General features: G+C 24.6%; 3 protein-coding genes across 4 annotated transcripts; all 3 read right to left on the bottom strand.

Moving 5' to 3' along the window:
- Window positions 1-1,144: 1,144 nt before the first annotated feature.
- On the bottom strand, window positions 1,145-5,280 carry LOC112601710 (ras association domain-containing protein 4). Its single transcript, XM_025349457.1, has 10 exons — window positions 5,070-5,280; window positions 4,916-5,010; window positions 4,689-4,831; window positions 4,531-4,606; window positions 4,322-4,453; window positions 4,116-4,256; window positions 2,221-2,492; window positions 1,928-2,160; window positions 1,645-1,864; window positions 1,145-1,276 (listed from the first exon to the last, which is right to left on the bottom strand). Exons 1-10 carry the CDS (start codon window positions 5,107-5,109, stop codon window positions 1,216-1,218), a joined length of 1,413 nt encoding a protein of 470 aa, XP_025205242.1. The 5' UTR covers window positions 5,110-5,280; the 3' UTR covers window positions 1,145-1,215.
- Window positions 5,281-8,145: 2,865 nt separating this feature from the next.
- On the bottom strand, window positions 8,146-11,098 carry LOC112601790 (spindle and kinetochore-associated protein 1-like). Of its 2 annotated transcripts, none has more exons than XM_025349568.1 (5): window positions 10,967-11,098; window positions 9,973-10,196; window positions 9,185-9,555; window positions 8,406-8,575; window positions 8,146-8,342 (listed from the first exon to the last, which is right to left on the bottom strand). In XM_025349568.1, exons 2-5 carry the CDS (start codon window positions 10,177-10,179, stop codon window positions 8,194-8,196), a joined length of 897 nt encoding a protein of 298 aa, XP_025205353.1. In that variant the 5' UTR covers window positions 10,180-10,196; window positions 10,967-11,098; the 3' UTR covers window positions 8,146-8,193. The 2 variants fall into 2 exon arrangements, with proteins under 2 accessions (XP_025205353.1, XP_025205354.1); XM_025349569.1 differs by lacking the exon at window positions 10,967-11,098 and adding an exon at window positions 10,858-10,960.
- Window positions 11,099-16,284: 5,186 nt separating this feature from the next.
- Window positions 16,285-17,053, bottom strand: LOC112601830 (cytochrome b-c1 complex subunit 7). The gene is made up of 4 exons (XM_025349628.1): window positions 16,925-17,053; window positions 16,798-16,845; window positions 16,561-16,727; window positions 16,285-16,492 (listed from the first exon to the last, which is right to left on the bottom strand). The coding sequence occupies exons 1-4, from the start codon at window positions 16,953-16,955 to the stop codon at window positions 16,409-16,411; spliced, it is 330 nt and encodes a 109-aa protein (XP_025205413.1). The 5' UTR covers window positions 16,956-17,053; the 3' UTR covers window positions 16,285-16,408.
- Window positions 17,054-17,590: the final 537 nt, after the last annotated feature.

A 17,590-nucleotide genomic window follows, 5' to 3' on the forward strand; every position in this document is an offset into this window, starting at 1 on the left:
AATTGCTAAAATTTGAATTGATTCTGAAAAATTTAGAATGTACTATGTTAGTAATTAGATACCTACTGGCTACCATACACATTAAGTCCATCAGTCCATGTAAACTATGCAAATCACTAAATCAAATATAGCAATTTTGAAATAAAATTAAAAAACCATGTTTTATACTTAATATTTTACATAAACAGGGGTTATTATTAATTAATATTATGATGCTATTAATTTTTGTATTCTTAACTTTGCATCACAAATTAAATTCAAAAAATCAGTTTTTAGTAAGCTTAAAAATAAAATTTAATCAATTACATTAAAACATATTTGTCAACTGTAAATGTATATATGTATAATACCTATATAATAAAATATATTGTTTTATTTAATTCTACTTTATTATTAACTACAAAATAGTTTTAGTTCTGGACATACTGTGTAAACTTGAAATACCATTATTACTGAGCTATTCTTAAGAATTAAATATATTATATTATATTTTTATTTTTGTGCAGAGTAAATTTGTTTTTATCAATGATATTATAATAAAATATAAATTAAAACAAAATTATATAAAACATAAAAAAGTTTACGAATAAAGTTGGTGAGTACAATTTCAACTAACTAGTCCATTAAACTTTTTTTTTATTGAATAAAAACATTTCAAACTTAAGAATCTAAAATAAGTGCATTTGGCTACATGTAACCACCAAATAGAATTTTTAAGTATTACTATGAAGTAATACAATTTTTGATACTTACGATTTCATATGGTGTAAATGAATATTACTTATTACTTTAATCCAAGTATCATTAATACAATACTTAATTATTCAATAATAAATTAATAACTAATAAATAATATGGTAAACATGTACTTTACTTAAAAATTAAAAAAGTATTAAATACTACACCAGATAAGATTTTTGTGTTTCAGTTTAACAATAACTTTAATATTGATCAATTACTCACAACGTTAATCCTACAAAAAATTATGTTGCATATTTATGAAAATAATAAACCAATATATCCAGCCTTAGAGTATAAGTATTAAAGTAAAAATAATAACAGACAACTAAACACTACAACAATGTTTTTAATATACTCTTTTTTATTATTTGGTACCTAGTTGATATTAAAAAAAAAAAAAATGTACTTCATAAAATATAGTGCTTTAAAATATAAAAGAAATGAAAAGTAAAATAAAAAAATTATTGCTAATAGTTAAAGTCGCACTTTTAACTGTTCCATACGTTGCTTAATTCTTTTTCTCATTTCTTCATATCTAAAAATAAATAAATAGGTACATGATATTTCTTCAAATATATTATAATATTATACATTTATATTGAGAATACTTCTCAAAGCCAGATACAACAAATTTAGTACAGCTGTAATCAGATAATAAGCATTTTTCAATTCCCCCCAGTTAGTAATGACCAACTGTTTTTATTATAGGCAGTAATATTTCCACCACCACTTAGCAAAAAAACTAAATGCTGAGAAATACTCTTAACTTAAATAGATTGCTTAAGATAATATACTAATAGGCTACAAGGGTCATGGGTTAGGGTAATACTTTATTAAAAATAAAGAAAGTAAAATAGCCTATTAGCTTATGAAGATCTAAAATATAAATAGAAAATAATTTACTTTGCTTGTACTGCAATAATATGTTTTTCTTCTTCGGCATCATAACCAGCCAAAATAGCTTTACATTCAGGTAAACTAAAATTAAGAAATTGAGCCACGTCGCAACTTATTTCATCTGTAGTTCGACTTTCCATCAAATATAATCTAGAAACGTCTTCATGTGGCCCTTGAATTAATCTTACAACTAGTGGATATTCATCGTCCAGTAATTTACGACGCTCTAGAATTACATTCATAATAAGTTATCAAGTAACACATTTTTCAATACTATTCAGATATTTACCACCATTATCAAATACAAGAAATAAAGAAAATTGATTTGCTTTTCCATCTACTTTGTATTTATCTAACATCAAGTTAATAACTTCTGGTGTTGTAACTAACGATGTAACCCAAACAGACATTTGGCTACCATATGGTGGTGTAAAGAAACTTGTTTCACGGTTATAGAAATGACCATTAATTGAACATCTACGCTTCAATTTTGTCCTATTTTTTCCATTTAACCTTCCAGTTCTAAAATATAGACAAAAATAAAAATACATTTAAATAAAAAAATAATTCAAAATATCATGCCTTCTTTTAATAGCAGTTGATCCGGATTTTCGGCGCATTTTAACATTATTTACAAATTCATCTTGATGATCAGATAATGATTCATCATTATATTCATTGTCACTAGTATCGTCATCCAATGATCGACTCCTCAGCAAACACTTATCAGTAGTCTCTTTTTCTAACTGAAATTCAAAATTTTCTGAATATTCATCATTTTTATCTGGAACTAAGGCTTCTATATCAGCTTTTGTACTACACACTTTTTCACTGTCAACCACTCCTTTTTCTACCTAAGTAATTAAATAAAAATTAATAGCTAAAATATACTAATTTAAAAGGATTGGAAACAAACTGTTTTTTCTACTATAGTGACTTGTTTTCATTCCAATATGCTGATTGATCTAATTTATTTATTTTATTTTATAAATAAATTATATAATAATATTATCACTAGCTGAGTCTTTTATACATGGTTATATACAACAAATATTCACATTTGAAAATGGTTAGATTTAGAATGGCAACAGTATTTAAAAAATAAATCATATAAATTAAATTTTATAAATACAATAAGATCTTTTAAAATATATTTTTATTCCTTATCTTATCTTCTTTCAACTCAATAAAATTTTTTAATTCGACATCAGACCTGAATGTGTTACCATATTACACATGAACAACATATTATTGACCTATTTATTGATCTATATTCTATACATGATTTTAGAAGACCATGTTTCATCTTTTATCATTTTATCTTTAATTATTTATATTATTATTTATTATAAATTTGTGTTCTGCAGTTCTAATTTTATGTTATTAGGTTTAATATTAAAGAGAGTTGACCTTTCATTATATTTAAAAGTTTCAAGGAAATTATCTCTGTTTTCTCATTAATTTTTACAATATTTTAGTTTTATGCAAGTTATAATAATTTTTAATTTTAATACATATAAGCTCACTCTAAAATTAAAATATTCTTAAAAAAAAAAAACCAAAGAGATAACAGAGATGTTCTCTATTTTAAGATTAATTATAGGTCAGTTAATTCATTCTAATATTAAAGCTAATACTAAATTTGAAATGCTAAATAAAAAAATATTTTGCACTATGTTTATAATATAAAGACAATATATTATATGGAAATGGTGTCCTTTTAATAAACACGGACTATACTTATCAAATATTGACTTATAAAAATGTAAACATTTACACATATTTAATAGTACATTACATTTCTTCAAATATAGTATATAATCTCAAAAGTTGTTCATAAAACCTAAAGTAAACATATTAAAATAGGTTTTCAACATCAAAATCAAATTATCAAATCAATCAGTATGTTGGAATAAAAATTAATAAATTTAGCTTATAAATAAAAACTATGTTTTGCTAATTATTGACTATATAAACAACCACATAAACAATATGTTTTAAATTCCCTTAATTTAATATCAGTTTGTTTCAAATCAACTGAACATTAATTTGGTACAATAAAAATAAAAAAAGTTAAAAAATAAACATAATTATAGTTATTAAGTGGATGTAATATTAATTATTAACAGTGTAATTCATAGTAGGTTATGTAAACCGTAAACCCAGTGAAAAATTTAATAGTCATTTTAAAAGCCCAACTATATTTTGTTCTAGTGATCTACTTTATCATAAATAAATTTTGCAGACTCTCTTATATTTTCATCGACTATCATTTCAATCATAAATTCACCACTACATGTAAAATAATAGATCTATTTATTTTATAAATTATTATTAGAATTAATACAACTATGATTATCCAGAACATAAATTTGTATATTATTAACAATAGGTATGAGAGAAAGAAATAACCAATATGGATATCACATCCTCTTAAGTACCAAAAAAATGTATTATTTAATCACAAATGTAATTACTTTCAAAAATTCATTAAGGTCATCTTTAACATCGTTATGATTTAAGTTATTTGGTAATGTATTAAATTTGCTTAAAGAATTGTTTCCATTTTGATGTTGACCATTTTTTGAGTGATTAGTTACATATTTACTTTGTAGTTTCTGAAAATCCGTTTAATTATAGAACATGGCATAATATTACATTGCAATTAAAAACAGGTCTTCACCATTAATGGCACATCAGTTTCTCTAAGAATTCTATTTTTGATTCTTTGGTCATCATCTTCTTTAAGATGAATCATGTCAGTTACAGCCCAATAGATTCTTAATGCCCCTTCTAGAATAGGACGACCATTTACCTATAACAATGAATTAATTTTATTTATACAAAAATTCTCTAAAAAAAAAAAATAAAAAACAATTTCAAGAAATTTACTTCACGGCTACGAATCTCTCCACTGCGCCCTTCATAATATTTGTTGTAAATTTTGAGTTTTTCGTCCAACTCAGACCTATAAAAAACAAAAACATATATGATATAAAAATTAAATTAAATATCAATTTTTATTACATAGAAATAAATTATAATAAAACCTTTCAACATTTGGCCCAAATGGATATTTGTTTTCAACTCTACCAAAACTTGTATGAGACTCCACTCTTGTTCCATGACCATATAATTGAGGTCCAAATAACACACCATAACATGGAACATGACAGTAAGGAACACCTTTATGCTAATACAAAAATATACAGTATACACATATTAGCATATTAAATCATAATGACAATCAAATAATATTTGTTGTTCTTAGACATACCTCTGCATGTTGTCCAGGATTTAATCGCTTACTACATTCTTCACATCGTAGACATTCTGGATGCCAGTCATAGCCTAACGATTGCATGCGTTCCGCTACGTAAAAGAAACCATAGTTCTGTACTGATTATTAAAATATAAATTTAAAAACTTACCAAAGTACACTGGTTTGCCACATTTATGGCATTTCCACATGGCTAAATAAACTAAGTTGAGATTAATTCCAGCCTAAACCTAAATTTTTAATTTGATAAATATTCATTAGTTATTCAAACATTGATATAATGACATTAATATTATATTATTGATCTATATTCCATAAATGATTTAAGAAGACCATGTTTTATGTTTTATCCTTTTATCTTTAATTATTTATATTATTATTTATTATAATTTTGTTGTTATCAAGAGACAAGAATGATAATGAAAATAATACCACTGTAATACTGTATTAATTATTATGCAGTGTGACCAGAATTTGAATAATTTACAAAATAAAGACTGTTCTCTAAATATGGCACGCACGGAATGTGAAATTCACTCCCGTTACAAGTTTACAACAAAGTTTTACCGGAACTCGGAAGAGTCGATGTTTTCATGAGTTAGTTTTCCTATTAATTTGGGCCATTTAGGGGATTCAACATACGTTTCAGACTTCAAATAAATATTTATTGCTCTATACAAAAGTCATTGTGTTAAATTTACATTGTTCAAAATTTGTACTGGCAGAGTAGCATTATATATATGTATATAGGTGTATATATATTATATATTCATTTATAATTTTATAGCAATATTTTGCAAGATGGGCAGTAATTGGGCACATGCAATTGAAACAAAATAATTAATTGTGTTTATCAAGTTATTCGCAACTTAAATAGGGATTTTCAATCCGCAATATTACAATAACCATATGTGTTAATAATAATATAATAATGCCTTTTATTTAATATTTTGTTTTAAATTTTTAATACTATATAAAAAAATATTTATATAAATTATGAAATTATTAATAAGCATTACCGTTTATGGGCAATGTTGAGATATTATTTTAATACTACACGTTTTCAGTATACGCAACGATAATATAAACAAGTCTAATAACTAAAAAAGTTAGATATAGGTACGATAAAATCGATTGTTATGTACCGAATATCAATTTACAGACTTCTGTCTGCTACTATGAAATAAAATTTACGATAAGTGTGTATTATACCTTATTAATAGTAGCGCAGTAGCCACACAAATTAATTTACCACACAGTAAATTTATAGTTGTTAAAAATTAAATCTAAACAGAAAGATCGTGGTATTGACATTTGAGAGCCAATTTGAAACCGATTAATTTATGGTCTTTTGGTGATTAATCAGTAGTCACTATTCACGAGTGTCGATATATAGAGGTATATTACCGAAAGGTACGTATATGAGTATATGACAATGTCAAAAACACTATATATTGTATTTGCACCTCTGTAACAAATAATATTATTTTATAAACTAATAATCTCAGTAGTTGAAGCTGTCAAACTTCTACTTCTAACCACACAATTTAATTGGAATTTTTTTATGCATTTTGAAATAGATTACTTGCGGCCGAGTTGCGCTCTTGCGCGTGACTATGTTCGGATGTTCCCCTCACAGTTATTTTTATTATTTATTAAACGAGTTAATTTTTTTGTATACGTACCTATTCTATACATGGTCCAATTATCCTGTTTAACGTCAGAATAATCAATCATCCATGAACATATTTTTTCTTTTAAATCAGATATACCGTAACTCTTGCATATAATATTTTATTTAAATTTATTTTTTACTCTTAAAATGATAATCCTTCAGATGCCCACATTCATTTATTTTTTATTTTAGAAATGGTATTGAACAGTAAAAATGTGCTCAACTAAGAATTAAGTCCTATTATAAGTAGTTTGGATAGTGGACAGTTTTAAAGTTGATGTATTTGAGTGTTTTCACGAATTGGTTTTACTATTAACAGTTGATTCTGAATTAAACCTGACATTGTGGATCATTTACCTAATAATTAGTATATAAACATTTTTATTTTATTACCTATCTAACTAATACATCTCTCTCTTTATATATAAATATTACACACATATATATATATATATAGTGGCACCGAACTTATGAACTAGTGGCGCGTCAACAGAACTGAAGCAATCGCTTCATTTAATGTTAAAATAATATAATATTAACATAATAAATGTTAAAATCCTTAGTAGTGGGTGTGTGTGTAAATATTTTTATTTTGCTTCGCTTAAATTTATTTAATTTGGCGCCACTGTATATATATATAAATGTGTAGTTTTATTTGAATTTTTTTTTTCTTCTTAAAATACATTTATCTTTGGGTAACCAAATTCTTCCAATTATTTATCTCATTTATTCAATTAATTAAATTTTTCTATATGCTTTTTTTTTAATCTTTGACTAATTATTCCAGAGTGACCTCTGAATAATCATAACTCAATAATAAACTGATAAGAATTAGTAATATTTTTAGCTTAAGAATTAGTTTTATAATAGTAGGTACCTATATATATATACCTACTATTATAAAACTAATATATATATATAACTATATATAACTTAATATATATATATATATATTAAACTACCAACACTGATCAAATACATGTATTGTTTAATGTTTTTTACAATATTATTCTGCATACTTTTCAACACAAATTATACCAGGATGTAGAGCACAATTGAACTTGTTTAAGTTCTATTTTTAGAGGTTTGTTTTGATTAAGATATTGACTTATTTGAAAATAAGGTTTAATTCCCTATAAACATAATATAATTTGTCAAATAGGCTTATCCTATCACAATTCATTCATAGAAATGACTCAGTAAAATAAAAATTAAAAGTCCCCTACATAAAAATAATAAAAAGTATGGATCTTTATAAAAATAAAAAATTATCAAATTAATTAATATTTATTAGTAAAAAAATTGTATGTATAAAAATAAGTCACATTTAAGTATATTTATAATACATAATATGATGAATCTAGTGTACCTATTTTAATAGTTTGTGTGAAAATAAAAATGTATTATGTCGTCATTCATTAATTAATAAAGTGTATGTACAAAAATAAGTATACCTTTTAAATTATAATACACATGATATACATTATATTTAGTGTTTGACTCATTTGTTTATATTAAAATTTAACAAATCCACTAAGTCTTTAATCAAAACATATTTTTCAATAACAATTGTTTTTTTTTTCTTTTAGATACACATTTTTTAGTATGGTAAATAATAAACGAAACCACCTGTTCTAGATTCTTTTAATCGTTTTAAATGTCTTAATATAGGAATTATATTTAATGTAGTTTTATCCACTTTTGTTTCACTAAATCTAGAAATATCATCAGCAGTTACAAAGTATTGACCTTAATAAAAAAAAAAATTGTTAGTTATAAATTGTTTTTATGATTACTCTTATTTGTTCATACCTTGTCCAACATTGTTTTGTTGAATTTTCCACGTGTTGTACATATCTTGATCTTTTTTTTTTAATACATTTCTTGGCTTTCGCAAAATATCATATTTATTTTCTAATGCAATATTAATACCATCTATCACAACATTCACATGTAATGATGTTAATCGACCTTTCATATACCTAAACAAAGTAAAATAAACTGTAACAAATAATAAAATAAAATAAAAAATAATAAATGAATTTAAATTGTATGCAAACCAGTTAAGATATTTTATTACTAGAATAGACTAAATTTTGCATACATACAAAAAGTTATATGTCAGTTATCATGCAGAATAATAATTTATGATTAGACTACACTTACATTTGTTGTTATCATACACAAAATGTACAATAAATCAAATTGTATTTTCAAGAATCCATTTAGTATTGTTAATTTTGAAATTATAGTAGTATTATACAATTTTCTACTATTAAATTAAAGAGTAAGGATATTATTTAGGAATATCCTAGGATAATCCTAGTAAGATTTTGTTGATATTTTAATCTTTAAGTGAACTGCAGTTATTGTTATGTGAAATACCTACTAATAAGTCTACTAAATGTCTGTACAATATTATTAACTTCATACATAACAACTGATAATAGATCAATTCATCCTTATATTAAAATTAACAATATAAAATGGATCAGACTGAATACAAATTTATTTTACCATACAATTGTATGATGGACACAATAAATGCGAGTATAACATTCTCTTAATAAAAACTATAATAATGTTCTTACTTTGGAACAGTATCCATTTCATTGTTGCTAACAGATTTTAAAAGTGGAATATCAAGTACTTGTTTAGCAGACTGAGATTTTAAAGACTGTCCCATCATACTATTACTCATTATTGTACCATTAGACATAGTAGTATGGTGTATAGTGTTTTCAGATAGAGAATGAGCATCATTCCACATTGGTACAGGTGACATTGATATGTTAGTCATATTATTTGAATTATTTCCTTTATACTCTTTTATTTCATTATTTTCATTATACTGTTGTGCTTTAAGTTCATTGGTATAACCAGAATTTAATTGAATAAAAACTATCATGTGATTACATCTTTCCTCAATCATTTTCAATTCATCTAGTTGTCTTTGAAATGACTAAAAAAAATATACAATTACACAAAATAAGGATGCTAATATCTGGATAATTTATCTGCGGCTTACTGGGCTTAGACTAATATCACAATATCAGTTTATATTTCTTATGTTAGGTAGAAAAAACAAGTATTTCACACGTGTAAAAAGTACTTAGTTTAAAGTAAATAGGTACATAATAGGTATAAGTAAGTGTGTCCGATCTATAAGTTGCCGATAATATCACAGTGGACAAAAATATTTTTTTACAAATACAATGAAAAAGGTATCAAATTTGTTTATATAATATATATTTAAAATATTTTATTATACTTGACAAGTTGGTATTTTTTTTTATTTTATCCTAACATTTTTACCAGTAAACCGCATAATGTATTAGTACCAAAAAGGGAATAGTTTATTTTATTAAAATTAACTAACCGATTTACGAGCATTTTTTTCTTTAATTAAAGCATCTTTGAGAATACTAATTTGATCGTCAAATGACATAATTAAATTATCCAATTGTTCACAAGATTCTAATATTTCTTGTCCGCCTTCATTATTTTTGCAACATAACATTACATCTAGGGAAGTACTAAGGTTATCAATGGTTCCTACCATTTTTTCAAGATTGAAAGTACTCATTTTCAGTATGATTTTTTCTAGAACAAATAATTTAAGTTTTTTATTTAACATTTATTATATTATAAAAAAACACCTACTAATTATATGTATACTAAGGTTAATATAATAAACTATTTAACTATACATACAATACATTAATACAATTAGCTTAGTAAAATAATTGAACACAGCTAATTTGATTCAATTTTATATTCATGAAATATATTTCAAAAATATTACACGTAATAATATGATAAAAGTTAATAATGATTTAAATAGTATTAAACACCTCAATACCACATCCAAATAAATTTAAAGTAATTGACATTTAATTTCTGACTATTATGAAAATATTTAAATATCATACATTTCAAATAATAAATTGAATTAACAAATAAATATTGCAATTCAAAAAGATAACAAACCCACTATACAAATAATAGATATAATATTGAAATAATCTGATATTATCTTGATTCATATACTTAGGATAATCAGATTAAGTTTCAAGTCACAAATACAATTATACACTAATTTAAATTAATTAATTAAATGTTTTAAATAATTAGTCCAAACACTTCTTGCCTATATTAACTCATCACTTAATGAGTACAAAAATAAGCGTGTGCACCTATAATAATGATTCATAACTCATGAATCTAAGAAAAACTTAACAATAAAAAATTTAAATATATTTAGTTAATAGTTGGCAGGTAGCAGTTTTCAAAATGTCTCAAAGGGTTTTACCTAACTGTAACTAAGTATTTTAAGCATAAAAGTAAAAACAAAACGTAAGAAAGCAACTCACATAATCTTAAAATACCATTGAAACAATGACGCACGGATACAGGATAAGATTCTTTTTTAGTTCACTATAAAAAAAAAACGAATAAGAATAATAATAAAAAAAATAAAATAATTTTAAACCTAAAAACAAAAGATGATTGATTAAAAAAAAAAAAAATAGAATATTCATTAGACCTGTGGACTGTGATAAGACTATCAGAGATCATATTGTTATTGTATATTAGATTGCATTTTAATGCATTTAGGACGCATCATAATATTCTATAATTCTGTATTATAGCAACGTTGAATTTTTGTGGTTGTATCTTATTATTCATATTTTAACATTTTTGAATGGCCTCTAAGTTTCTTTCGATCAGTTTTTCAGACTTTTCACCAAATGCTTGAATTATTATTTTCTATTTCTATTTATGATAAGTAATATTAGCATTAAAAATGTAGGTGTTTTTATCAAAAATCTACAGTCACAATATTTTTTTATAAATATTTGAAATTATATTTTTGACAAATTTTGTGAAAATCAAGAAAATTACAAATTTATTTGTAATTAGAAATTCAAAAAAAATATTCTGTTTATACCTATAGTTTTTAAAATTAATATGGAATTCTTATAAGTTTTGCAATTTATATTAAAACATTATTTTCTATTGAAAAAACAAATTAACTTTTTATAATTATTTTAAATTAAAATTTTTATGACGTAGTATAATAATAACTATTTCTCTTCAAACAATTTTTGTTTCTTGTTGTAATTTAAAAACAAAAATATTATTTATACACGAATTATTCATAGATATTTGAATTTTTCATTAAATGTTTATGTTATCTTTTTTTATACTTGGTATAATTTTCATAATATTTTTACTCTTTTTTTATTATTTATAGACATGTAAATTTTTCAAATTTTATTTTTAAAAATTATTTTTAAAGTCAAAGACCAAAGTTCTTAAAATTGTATTACAAAATATCACATATACGTTGTTCTTGCGCCTATATTTGAGAAAAAAAATTATAAAAATGTATAAACACAATTTTTTACATGTATTTGAAGTTATCACAAAAATGTATAAAGTAGATACAAATATTTTATAATAAATAATTTATAAAATGAAAACTTTTTACTTTTTGAAACCACAACATACATTTTTAATTTCAAATTAAAATGTTCTTTTGAAAAGCTTGTTGTTAACATTCTACTTATCGGAGAAAAGTGACTAAATCATTGCGATCGGTAGATCGTAGATGTTTGAAATGATTGTGATACACAAACGTACCTATTCAACACAAAAGACGTTTAAGAAAATTTAACTTACTACATTTCTGTCATATTTTATAAAAGAAAATAGAACGATCTAATAGCCAATAAAATAACACAACAAAAAGGTTTATTTATGTCAAACATAATTTTTAATATCTACTAGCTATCATAATATAACTAAACAATATTAAATATTATCCGTTAAATGTTAACGAAGTAAACAATAGGTAACAAACTGCGTTATACGCAACATAATAAACGGCGGAAAAACTTTTTTATTTGTTTCCAAAAGGAACGGCGACATTTTTTAGCTCTATATACCACCGTCTCGATTCTTTCCCCTGCTGTTTCATTTGGAATTGGAACGTTTTCCAAAATGTCCACTGAAGTGCACTCTCTTTCAATTATTTCGGTCGTAAAGGTTATTTTAATGTTTGGCATTGATATACAATATACATCTTTTAGCAGGCGGACTGGAGACATCGGACTTTGACACATCCGGTTCTGACAGGTTTTTGATATTATTGTCATCCGAAACCTGCTCTAACGCCAATGAGTAATGAGGTGGTGAAATCTTATCTTCTTCGGCTGGAGCCATCATTGCTGCATTGATTATAGCAATCATACGCCTCATTTATGGCCCGGCGTAGTTTGCTAATACAATTGGCCTATTATTTGGTGGAGATGCTTTAGGAGTCAGTTGCACTGAGACTGCGACTTGCTCAGCTAGTACTTAGTAGTAATAAATTTGATGTTCGGCAAGGAACTAGAATACGTTTTATTTATAAAGCTTGAGCGTTTTCAATTTTCCAAAACTTTTAATGTTTGACCGTTGAAAAATTCATTCAAAATGTATTCCCTTAAAGCTGCAGCCATCTTAACATTGGTTGTTATATTCTGCATGGTTTATTTATGGGATGTATTTACGATACCTAGATAAAGTTTAGAGAATAGAATGAATTGTTCTATATGCCGTTAAGCCGCTTGAAACGATTCTAAAAGCGAACTGTTAGACTGTATTATTACAAAGATATTTTACTTTTTCAACATTTTGTGGTTGACAATAGTAACCAATAGGTTTTTAATTATTTATTTATTCAATTAATTATATCTATTCAGGCCAAAATAAATCAAAAAATTATACAAAAATGAACAGAAAATAAGAATTGTTATAATTAGGACTGGGATCTTAATGCCCTAAAAATTCTCAAAAAATACAAAACTGACTTAAAAAATTCAACAAATGCATTTAATTATAGTTATAAAATTGAAAAAAATTTTAAAATGGTTAATAATCATTAAAACGAATAGTATATTTTTTTTCACTATTGTTAATTGTTACTTATTTAGTTCTGTTTTCTTAATAATTTATTTTAAAATAATAATTTAAAAAATTGCTATCGATGATAAATTTATCGTGCTATTTAATTTATTATTGATACTATGTCGACAGTTTGCTAGAAGTCTCTTGTTAATTGGAACAGATTTCATTTATTTTATAAACAAATTGTAAAAAATGGTTTAAAAACTAAGAAAATGCCCTACAAGAGTAATTAAGGTTAATTTTGTCAAAAAAAACAACAAAAAAAAATATTTCAAAATAATCAGTAACACCCAAAACATATTTTATACTTACGGACCAACGTTTCAAAACACCAGAAAAAAGATGCCTTTCTATCAAAATCCCAGCCCTCGTCATAATATAGTTAATATACCTACTAAAATTAAGTTTTACATTTCATTCACCTAGTCAAAACCTAGAAATAAATAATTGTAAAACTTACATTCACAAGATATTTTAATTTTATTTAAAAATACTTACATACATATTTTGTTAAATAAAAATTTATATGTAATTGCAAAATCTTACGATCTTGTACACAGTTTAATATTTAAAAAATAATCTTATTGTTGTCATAGCATGAGCTCACGGGCACAAGGCATAAAAAAGATATACCTATAAAAATAATTATTTTTATAGACCTTCAAAGTTTTAATTAGGACAAAATTACATATTTAAATAATGAATATTGATGCTCATAAAATTATTATATTATTTATATACCTATTTTTTTCTCATTAGCTGAAAATTAATAAACTACCTACCTATGTTACCTACATGCATAATAAGAAAATATGATAATTAATTTAACAGAATTTTTAGTAACAGAATAATGTGAGGAGGGAGACTATCCCTCGTGGAACCCAACGTGATTTTATATTTTTATTGTGTAGGTACTTATTTGAGTAAGTCTCTGCATTATTGATGTTTCAAACAGCATGTTAGATTTCCAGGGAAAAATTTGCCGGGAGAAAAAGTTATAGGGTTTAAGTGATGTTAATAATTTTGAATGGAATTTGAAATAGTGTTTGGAGAATAGTTGTCATCCTGTTTTGATGTTTACTTATATCGTTTTAAATCTGATTATCTGAATAATACAATTCACAAGTCCACATGGATTTTATAATTGATTTATACATTACTTTTTGTGTGCACGAACATTTTTGACTTAAGGATTGGCCGAAGAAGGTGAGTCGACATTTAATTTTTTCTTATAACTTTTAAATGAAGGCTCTATTTAGTCTATTGTAGTCTTATCAGGAATAGGCAATATTTAGATATTTTAAATTTGAAAAAGATTTGTATAGTCGTCGAAAATATAGTGGAAAACATACACCTTTTTTTTTAAAGTGAAATTTTTATGAACTGATTTTTTGAATTGATTTTGTTTGGCTATTTAGATACCTAACCGGTTTTCAATGTCAATTATTAAGTAGTTTTGGAGGTTTATAGGTAACCAAATTATTTCCAAGAGAGAGGATTGCTTATCATTAGCATATGTGGCAATTAATCGTACCTATTTGTTGTATTTGGCATGTCGAGAGTATAAAAATATTAAATAGGTCTGGGGAGACCTCTGCTTGTATATAAAAGTAAGACGAGGCATTAGACTGTTGAACTACAATACCTAATTTAAAAACATTCTTGATACCCAACTTAAATTTTTTACGACTTTTACGTATCTATATCATGAATTTTACTAAACATAAAATTTATTTTAAGATATTAAGTTTCTATATATACTATCAACCTATGCACACTGTTTTGCGGTAATGATTCATTATAATTATTTTTATAATCAAGCTCATGTTACTTTTTTGAATAATAATTTACATTTTTTATTTTATATTCTGAAGAGCAAAATAATTTTTAGAATATTTCGATAGATGAAAATCAAAATTCAAATGAGAAGTTTTTGAATTATAAGTATTTAAAGTTTAGGTATGTGAAGTGGAATGATACGTGGGGATACTCCTCGAAATGTTGGTTCTCTGTTCACTTAAAAATTAAATAATCATAACTCATAAACTATTTGTTGAAATTTAATTTTTATGTATCAAAATATTCCGAAAAATAATCTGGTTCGGAATATGAAATTAAAAATGAATGTTATTTAAAAAAATTAAATACTTAAAAATTATAACAATAAAAAAATTATTTTCAAAAGAGGTAATAGATTTTTAAATAATTAGTGTTGTAACACATAAGTATTAAATAGATAGTAAAAAAAGAATGTTATATCCAATTAATCAAATTAAACTTTACTTCGAGATCAGAGTTGTCTACATGTACTGTAAGAACATTGTTGAAAAAGCATGTTGTAAATTCAAATGCTTGTTAGTTATAAACTAAAATAAGAATATTCTAGAATTTTTATGAAATATGTTTAGTTAATATACAAAACTAAATTTTTTCACATAGGTAATATTTTCCAATAATAATTAATATTTTCATTTTTTATAATAGTACAATTAAGGATATAATTACTACTGCTATTTATATTTTAAATCATGGCCAATAGTGAGATTTGTTTGACACTGATTTAGCATTTCAAACAAAATTAACAAGTAATCACATAATACCATCTAAAAATAAGAAGAACAGAGGTTTTTAAATTTAAATCAAATATTCAAGTTAATATAATCATTATCAATTAAAAATAATAACTTAAGTAAAAGGACTAAGATAAAACTCATTTTATATTTCTTTAACAGAAAACTAAGATTATATTGCGTTTAATAATACAATTTTTAAAACATTCTCAAAATAATAGTAATTTGTTGCAAGAATTTAATTGTGACTATGGGATTTTTTTTTTTTTTAATATTACATAACATAAAAATTTAATAGTAATTTTTTTCCCAGTATTCTTTTTCCTCTCTTTCTTTTATGACTTCTTCAAGGTATGGTTGTAGATAACGGTCATCCTATAGCAATAAAAATTTATAGATATATAAAAATAATATTGATAAATATTTATGTATTTAAACATTACCTCTTCAAACTTAGTCCATTGTTCTTTAGGTAGTTCAATTTTTTGTAAAGAAAGCTGCATTGCTCTCATTATTCTGAATGATCTTTCATCTACTTTGTTTGCCGGTAGTCGTCTTAATGCTTCCTTAACATCGTCATTTTCTTGTAACACATCATCATGATGTAATCCTATATTAGAAAGATATAACAACTGTTATAATTTATACATAAAAAATTATTGTGAACATTTAATACTTACCAAATTTATTGAAACCAGAAAGATTATATGCCCAGCGGCGAACAGCCACTAAAAAATAAAAAAATATAATGAGCAACTATTATGAAACATGAAGAAGCATCATTGAGGATTATTATCGATTACTTACCATTGGAGGCTAAAGCTTTTATAATAGGCATGTTTAGGAAAAAATGAATAACTTTCTTAGATTACACAATTTGCAAAAAAGGTGAATAGTAATACTAAACGATATGAAAAATTAAAAAAAGAAAATGTATCTTATCTTATTGAAAATTGAAATGACCTTTATCAATATTATCTACTCAGTGTGGCCATTAAAGGTTTAAAATACATGTCCTCAATAATTTGTGTAAATCGTATGACATTATGGTTACAACCAGATTATAATCTATCGTGGTTACGATTTTAGATATCATGGTATACAATATACATCATATTAATCTAATACCGTGGTATACAGCTTGGAGGGCAAATATGTGCATTGCATAATACTATATTATAACAACATACTGTTGTGATGGCGCCAATTTTTATCACAGAAATATAGAATAAGAATATAATCCAAATAATATACCATATTAATCATGTTATTCATATCTCTACTAAGCCGATTCAATCGCCATTCCCTATTTACAAATTCCAGATTCCTTCGTGACTCGTGTCTCTGCCCTGTAAAGTGTGCACTGTGCACTAGTCGCTACTCATTATATTATATTAATTATAAACTTTAAAGTTTAATGTGAGTACTACTACTACACTTCAACAGTGCATAAATCGCCATAATCTGATGTCC

This window comes from Melanaphis sacchari, unplaced genomic scaffold (assembly GCF_002803265.2).
Source record: "Melanaphis sacchari strain LSU unplaced genomic scaffold, SCAv2.0 Contig7_pilon_pilon, whole genome shotgun sequence".
In the NCBI taxonomy this organism is placed as follows: Eukaryota; Metazoa; Arthropoda; class Insecta; order Hemiptera; family Aphididae; genus Melanaphis; species Melanaphis sacchari.

Coding starts and splice junctions, on each gene's coding strand:
- LOC112601710 (XM_025349457.1), bottom strand. CDS start 5,109: ATGTGGAAATGCCATAAATGTGGCAAACCAGTGTACTTTG. Junction 4,257..4,321: donor AAACTGATGTGCCATTAATG/GTGAAGACCTGT, acceptor ACGGATTTTCAG/AAACTACAAAGTAAATATGT. Junction 2,493..4,115: donor ACCTTAATGAATTTTTGAAA/GTAATTACATTT, acceptor TTAATTACTTAG/GTAGAAAAAGGAGTGGTTGA.
- LOC112601830 (XM_025349628.1), bottom strand. CDS start 16,955: ATGCCTATTATAAAAGCTTTAGCCTCCAATG. Junction 16,728..16,797: donor TTCTGGTTTCAATAAATTTG/GTAAGTATTAAA, acceptor TTTCTAATATAG/GATTACATCATGATGATGTG. Junction 16,493..16,560: donor AATGGACTAAGTTTGAAGAG/GTAATGTTTAAA, acceptor TTATTGCTATAG/GATGACCGTTATCTACAACC.
- LOC112601790 (XM_025349568.1), bottom strand. CDS start 10,179: ATGAGTACTTTCAATCTTGAAAAAATGGTAGGAACCATTGATAACCTT. Junction 8,576..9,184: donor GAAATGGATACTGTTCCAAA/GTAAGAACATTA, acceptor TACTTTGTTTAG/GTATATGAAAGGTCGATTAA. Junction 8,343..8,405: donor ACAAAACAATGTTGGACAAG/GTATGAACAAAT, acceptor TTTTTTATTAAG/GTCAATACTTTGTAACTGCT.